Source organism: Babylonia areolata, chromosome 18 (assembly GCF_041734735.1).
Source record: "Babylonia areolata isolate BAREFJ2019XMU chromosome 18, ASM4173473v1, whole genome shotgun sequence".
Lineage (NCBI taxonomy): Eukaryota > Metazoa > Mollusca > Gastropoda > Neogastropoda > Buccinidae > Babylonia > Babylonia areolata.
In genome coordinates, this window is record NC_134893.1 from 64,393,430 (window position 1) to 64,400,929 (window position 7,500).

The following is a 7,500-nucleotide window of genomic DNA, read 5'->3' on the forward strand; positions in this document are numbered from 1 at the left end:
AAAATATTCTAACGCACCCACATACTCACATACGTTTCTCCCCTACCCTCTCTCTACATACATCCATGCATGCACACAAATGCCCATTATAATTCCCCTACCTCATTCCCCTGCCCACTCACTCACACACACACACACACACACACACACATACACACACACACACATTCACACTGTCTCTCACTCTTTCTCATCAAATTAAGGTTTCGTAATGTAATCAAGACGACATATTACATGTTAGGGTCGAACAGTTCCACTAATTAGAATAATGGGAACTTTGCTCTACAAGTAAATCTGACGCTATCACCCAAAACGAAACACTACTTTGGATTAAATAAAACAGAGGGGAACCTCTGCAACAGAAAGGGGATGAAACAAATTAGAAAAACCGACCAATTGGATGGCTTTTAATTAGGTCAACTGCGGTTTTTGTCAGAGACCAACCATTTTCTTTGCTAGGGTGAAAAACGCTGGACATGACTAATGGAAGATTAAAGGATGTAATCATATCATGAAGGGGTTTGAAATGTAAATGTGTATCTGGACATTCGAGCAAAAAATGTGGGATGTCAAGGGTCGTACCACAAATACATAGTGGTGACGGTTTCAAAAATCTGCATAACCATGCATTAGTTCTTAGCCTGTGTGTCAAGTTTCTTGTGGAAATTGATCCTGGGGGGTTAGTGCCTTTTCTTGCTGGAAGAGAGAGATCCCACCAGAGCTTCTTTTTTGAGTTTTCTAAGAACTGTGTCTGTCTGAAATTCCAGATATATGTTGAGAGAATAGTACAGGCTTCAGAAACAGAAATAGGAATATTGTGATTGATTGAATCTGAATTGTGCGATGCCGCTTCCTTGGCACAAAAATCGGCCATTTCGTTGCCACGAAGATTAGAATGTCCAGGAACCCACAAGAGTGAAATGTCGGAGCCTCGCATAATTAACTGGTGGATTAAATACAAAATTTCGTACATAATATCTGCTCGTTCAGATGAAGATTGATTATTTAAAGCCATCAATGCTGATTTTGAATCAGATAGTATAAGGATTTTTGCAGGCACAAGAGGCATATCACTAAAAAAGGTGAAAGCCATCAGAATTGCAAACAATTCAGCAGTAAAAATTGAACAACCTTTAGTTAAGTGGAATCTCTTTTTAATGTTAAGCTCGGGGATTACAAAAGCAGCTCCAACTTCAGAGTTACTACTAATTGATCCATCTGTGAAAACACGGAGGTAATATTTGAAACGTGTATTTATTAGTTCTTTGGCCCGAGAGGCAATAATAAGTGGACTGTCACTCTTTTTTAATTGTCCATATGTAAAAATAATATTTGCTTGCTCAGTCAGCCAAGGCGGATGAAAACAATGCGGAATTTTCGCAATCTGGGAAAGAGGCAGACTGCAACTCTCAAAGACTGACTTAGTAAAATCGAACAAGGACGTGTATACAGCTTTGTTACGAATTTCTCTACAGATGTACGTTTCTTCATCAATTTCAGAGACAACCGAATTTGGAACAGCTCTAGCCCTTACCATGTAGTTACAGGCACATAATTTCCTGTGTTCAGGTAATGGCAAAACACCAGCTTCTTTGTATGTTTTGTCGATTGAAGCCCATCGCGGTAAACCAAGTGCAATCTTAAAAGCTAAGGAATCAATACTTGTCAGTTTATGAAGATCAGAGTTTGAAGCAGTGAAATAGATTTCCTGACCATATGATATAATTGAGCGGACTAGTCCCATTGCAGCATTGATCAGATTATTGCCACAATTTATAACAGGGATTCCAGAAAGCACACGTAATAGAGCTATTTTCTTCCTCGCTTTCTCAATAAGGTAGTTTATATGCTTAGTCCAAAAAAGTTTATAATGGAAGATAACACCGAGAAATTTCACCTGTTTACTCGGATATATGATAGTGTCATTTACCTGTATTTTAATAGCATCCCTACCTTCAAATTCAATCAACTTTTTAGTAAATATGACGAAAACAGTCTTTTCAGCAGACAGGAGAAAACCACTTTCTTTCATATATTCCACAATGTTGTCGATGGCATCTTGAAAATGCTTAATAATTTTATTTCGTTTTGATGTATTTTTTGTAATATTACAGTTTACATTCTTCCAGAGAGCTATGTCATCTGCATAAGCTACTAATGTGGCACCATTTGTGTTGATATTTTTCATATCATAAAGCATTAGTGAAAACAGAGTGGGAGAAATCACACTTCCCTGTGGAACGCCCATATTGACGGACCTTGATCTGGATAATATACCACCTAATCTCACCTGGAATGTCCTCTGGGATAAGAATGACTTAAGAAATTTTAGAAATCGACCTCCCAACCCTACTGTATTTGCTTTATGAATCAATTTATAGTGCCACACAGAGTCATAGGCTCTATGAATATCAAAGAAAGTTGCGACCGTGGAGTGACGCTTTGCGAGTGCCTTCTTAACATGAGAAGTTAGATGGACGACATGATCAGTAACACCCCTACCTCTTCTAAAACCAGCTTGAAAAGTAGGTAAAATTCCTTTCTTCTCCAGAAAGTGTTCTAATCTAGTTTTCAAAATTCTCTCAAAAACCTTCCCAAGATGGGGAGTTAACGAAACAGGTCGGTAACTGGAAGGGCTAGATTTAGGTTTTCACACACACACACACACACACACACACACACACACACACACACATACATACACACATACATACACACACACACACACACACACACACACTCAAAGTGAAAAGACGTTAAATTAAAGAAAGAACACACACACACACACACACACACACACACACACACACACACACACACACACACACACACACACACACACACACACACACACAATATATATATATATATATATATATATATATATATATATATATATATATATATATACAAAAGCCCGGCAGGCATTATTTTGCAATTTTTTTTTCACAATAGACGCGCTCCATAAATCGACGGACACATCCCAAATCAGAGACAAAGAATGCACGTATTGACTCTCTCTAACTCAATATTTCTGTCTTTGTCTGTCTGTCTGTCTGTTTCTCTCTCTCTGTACACACACACACACACACACACAATATATATATATATATATATATATATATATGGTTGTATATGTCGCCCTGTGTGTGTGTGTGTGTAGGGGAATGTGGGGGTGGTGGTGGTGGTGTGTGTGTGTGTGGGGGGGGGGGGGTGTAAGTGTGCGTGTGTGTGTGGGGGGCGGGGTCTGGGGTGGCAGGGTGGTGTGTGTGGGTGTGCGTGTGTGTGTGTGTGTGTGGTGAACCATTTGCAGAGACCACGCTTTGAAACACTACAGACTTGGAAGAAAGGAATGTGATGTACTACAGTTCTTCTGTGCGGCGCTCCAGTGACTCTTCACACAGTTTATTAAGCGAGAAGGAAGGGGGAGGAGGAGGAGGAGGAAGAGGAGGAGGAGGAGGAGGAGGAGCAGGAAGAGGTGGAGGAGGAGGAGGAGGAGGAAGAGGGTATAGTATAGATTATCATGATCGTGGTGCACACTTACCCAGATGCTGTTGATCAAAGTTGTGGTTCCGTTCGATGTCATGCTCACTAGGGAAGAGATCGTGAGCCTCACAGTTCGTTTCTGAAAACAGGAATATTGGTGACGATGATCATTATGATGATGATAATGATGATGATGGTAATAATTATGATAATGACAATGGAAATGATAATGATGATGGTAACAACAACAACAACAACAATAATAATAATAATGATAATCATAATAACAATCATAATAATAATAATAATAATAATAATGATAAGAAGAAGAAGAAAAAGAAGAAGAAGAATGCTGCTGCTGATGCTACTGAAACTGAAACTGATGATGATATGATACTACTACTACTACTGATGATGATGATGATAATGATGATGATGACGATGAGTTGGAAGAGGAAGAGGAGGTGGACGGAAATGATAATTTGAAAAATGATAAGTATCTATATAGCACTATAATTTGTGCAGTACAATACACACACATACATATATATACACACACACGCACGCACGCACGCACGCACGCACGCACACACACACACACCACACACACACACACACACACACACACACATTCCTCAGCAAGGAACCGCGGATTCATTCTTGACTAAAACCTCAGTATGCATGCTCAGTAAGTCAGTCTGATACACACAGTCATTTATGAACGACGACGGATTAACTTTGTTCGTCTGTACCTTTCTGTGGAGTGATGGCCTAGAGGTAACGCGTCCGCCTAGGAAGTGAGAGAATTTGAGCGCGCTGGTTCGAATCACGGCTCAGCCGCCGATATTTTCTCCCCCTCCACTAGACGGTCTGGACACTGGTCATTCGGATGAGACGATAAACCGAGGTCCCGTGTGCAGCATGCACTTAGCGCACGTAAAAGAACCCGCGGCAACAAAAGGGTTGTTCCTGGCAAAATTCTGTAGAAAAATCTACTTCGATAGGAAAAACAAAAAAAAACAAAACAACAACAAGGCACACAGGAAAAAAGAAGAAAAAAGAAAAAAAAAGGGTAGCGCTGTAGTGTAGCGACGCGCTCTCCCTGGGGAGAGCAGCCCGAATTTCACACAGAGAAATCTGTTGTGATAAAAAGAAATACAAATACAAATACAAACTACCAAAAACTCTTATTTCAGCTTTTGGTGCTGCTGCTTACTACCACTACTGGTGGTGGTGGTGGTGGTTTTGTTAATAAATAATAATAAAATGTAGGCTTACATAGCACAGTACCCCCATCTCAGATGGGGCTCACAGTCTTTCATGACGCTGGCTAAAATATAACGTGTGTAACTAAGTGACATGAAAAAATATGTTAATCAGCATAGGCACCACCACAGTCTCAAATCACACAGGCACAAATCTATTGCTAATGTTACTGCCACTACTGCTACTAATGCTGTTGTCACTACTGCTGCTGCTGCTACGTCTACTTCTGCTACTGTTGCTGCTGCTGTTACTGTTACTACTGCAATTGCTGGTGTTGTTACTGTTACTGTCGCCAAAGACGTGGAACAAGCTCCCTGATAACCTCCGTCATTCTGATTCCCTCGCATCTTTTAAATCTCGTCTCAAAACTCACCTTTTCCCTCAGCAATAAGTTCAATTGTGGCAGGTCCACAACTACATGCATGTATATGAATGTGTATTGTGTGTGCGTGTGTTTATGTAAGTTTGTGCCTGCCTATGTGTGCGTATGTGTTAGGGTAGTAGTGTGTGTGGTCACATTTTGGTGTGTGTATGTAACATAGATATAATGTTTTATGTTATCAAAAGCGTTTTTGTAAAGCACCTAGAGCAGATTTCTGGATAGTGTGCTATATAAGTATCCATTATTATTATTATTATTATTACTGCTGCTGACAGACAGACAGACAGACACACACACACACACACACACACACACACACACATACTACACTACACTTATGATTGAGTAATAATGGAGAAAAAGGTGTGTAGAGAGATAACTGACACTTTGTGTTGTTGCCAGTCAGATAGACGGATGGCGTGAGAGCTAACAGCTCGCTTTCTGAATGTTCGCCAGATTAGTTTTCATCCTCTTTGTTTGTTTGTTTGTTGTTTTGTTTTACATTCGCAACACTGTTATGCATGTGTATGTGTGTATGTGTGAATGTGTGTCTGCATGTTTTACATTTATTTGCTTATTTATCATCGTTGTTGTCTTGTGTGTGTGTGTGTGTGTGTGTGTGTGTGTGTGTGTGTGTGTGTGTGTGTGTGTGTGTGCGCGCGCGCGCGCGCTTAGAGTTGACTTCATCAAGATTTTGCGCCTTATAAATATTATCATTATTATTAGTAGTAGTATTTTTTTTAATGTATTTATCAGTTATCTTTTATCTATTTATTTATTTATTATTTATTTTTCTCAAGGCCTGACTAAGCACGTTGGGTTATGCTGCTGATCAGGCATCTGCTTGGCAGATATGGTGTAGCGTATATGGATCTGACCGAACGTAGTGACGCCTCCTTGAGCTACTGATACTGATACTGATCGCAACACTCTTTTCCAGAATCCCTTTTTTTCTTTTCTTTTTCTTTCTTCTTTTTCTTACACTAGCAACACTATTTCCCACAACTCACTGACACGAAGAAACATTTGTCACACAAGACACCCATGCAGAACAACAAAACAAAAAAACAACAAAATAAACAAAAACACAAAACAAAACAAAACAAAACAACCCAACAAAACAAAAACAACAACAACAAAAAAACAAAAACAAAAGCAAAAAACACACACCGAAAAAAAGTGCTTGACAGCGAAACAACACCCCCCGCCCCCTTTTTTTCTTTTTGTTTCGAGGAACCAATCCCTGCCAAAGCAACCGACTCCAAGCACACAACGCTCTGCAAGTTGAAACCAATGTGTGCCACAGACTGCTACCAACCAGTCTTTTAGAAGATTGGCGTAACATTGCAAGACAAGACAATGCCAGCGTCTTCTGGTGTTACACCCATCCCCCTCAGAAACTATCTCATCGACAGTGATGTCCCTTTCAAAAACTGTGTCGTTGATAATTGAGAGTAACTTCTTCGACAGTAACATCCCTTCCCAAAACTGTCGTTGATCATTGAGAGTAACTTCCCTCAAAACTATCTCAACGACAGTGACGTCCCTTTCAAAAACTGTGTCGTTGATCATCGAGAGTCACTTCCCTCAAAACTAACTCATTGAAAGTGACGTCCCTGTCAAAAAACTGTGTCGTTAACAGTTACTGTCCTTCTAACATTTGATCATTGAGAGTAACTTCCCTCAAAACTAACTCATCGACAGTGACGTCCCTTTCAAAAACTGTGTCGTTGATCATCGAGAGTAACTTCCATCAAAACTAACTCAATGAAAGTGACGTCCCTTTCAAAAACTGTGTTGGTGACAATTACTGTTCTTTTGAAAATGGAGTAACTTCCCTTAAAACTAACTCTTCGACAGTGACACCCCGCTGTGTCGTTGACAGTTACTGCTCTTCAAAAACTGGACCATCGAGAGTAACTTCCCTTAAAAATAACTCATCGACAGTGATGTCTATTTCCAGTGACTGTCCCTCTAAAACGGAATTATACAGAAGGAGGAGGAGGAGGAGGAGGAGGAGTGGTTATGCTGTTGTTGTTGCCCATAAATAACAGAATAACAGAATAGGACAGCAGATAATCAATGATGTGGACCAGTAGGGATAAAGAAAGATAGAAGAAAAGACACAATTTAGTGTGAACCCTTCGATACTATAAACTGAGCCATTTACTTTCTAAGTAGCACATTCAATGTCTCAGTGTTCCGGCTTTTAGAAATGCCAAATTCTCCGATAGTATCATGACCTACATTCATCACTTATAATTCAGTGTGTCCCAAAATACTTCGCCAAGCTGACTGTGAAGGTCATTATTACAAATAGGAAGAAAACCAAACAGAAACAAATTTAGCAATGAAAGGAAAACAAA

The 7,500-nt window shown here is 39.8% G+C and overlaps 1 protein-coding gene across 2 annotated transcripts in view; it reads right to left on the reverse strand.

Moving 5' to 3' along the window:
* LOC143292115 (voltage-dependent calcium channel gamma-1 subunit-like) overlaps positions 1-7,500 on the reverse strand; it is a 99,362-nt gene that overhangs the window by 58,912 nt on the left and 32,950 nt on the right. For both annotated transcript variants that reach the window (XM_076602304.1, XM_076602303.1), the window contains exon 3: positions 3,545-3,625. In XM_076602304.1, the coding sequence (XP_076458419.1) occupies positions 3,545-3,625 (81 nt within the window). The remainder of the gene's footprint in view (positions 1-3,544; positions 3,626-7,500) is intronic.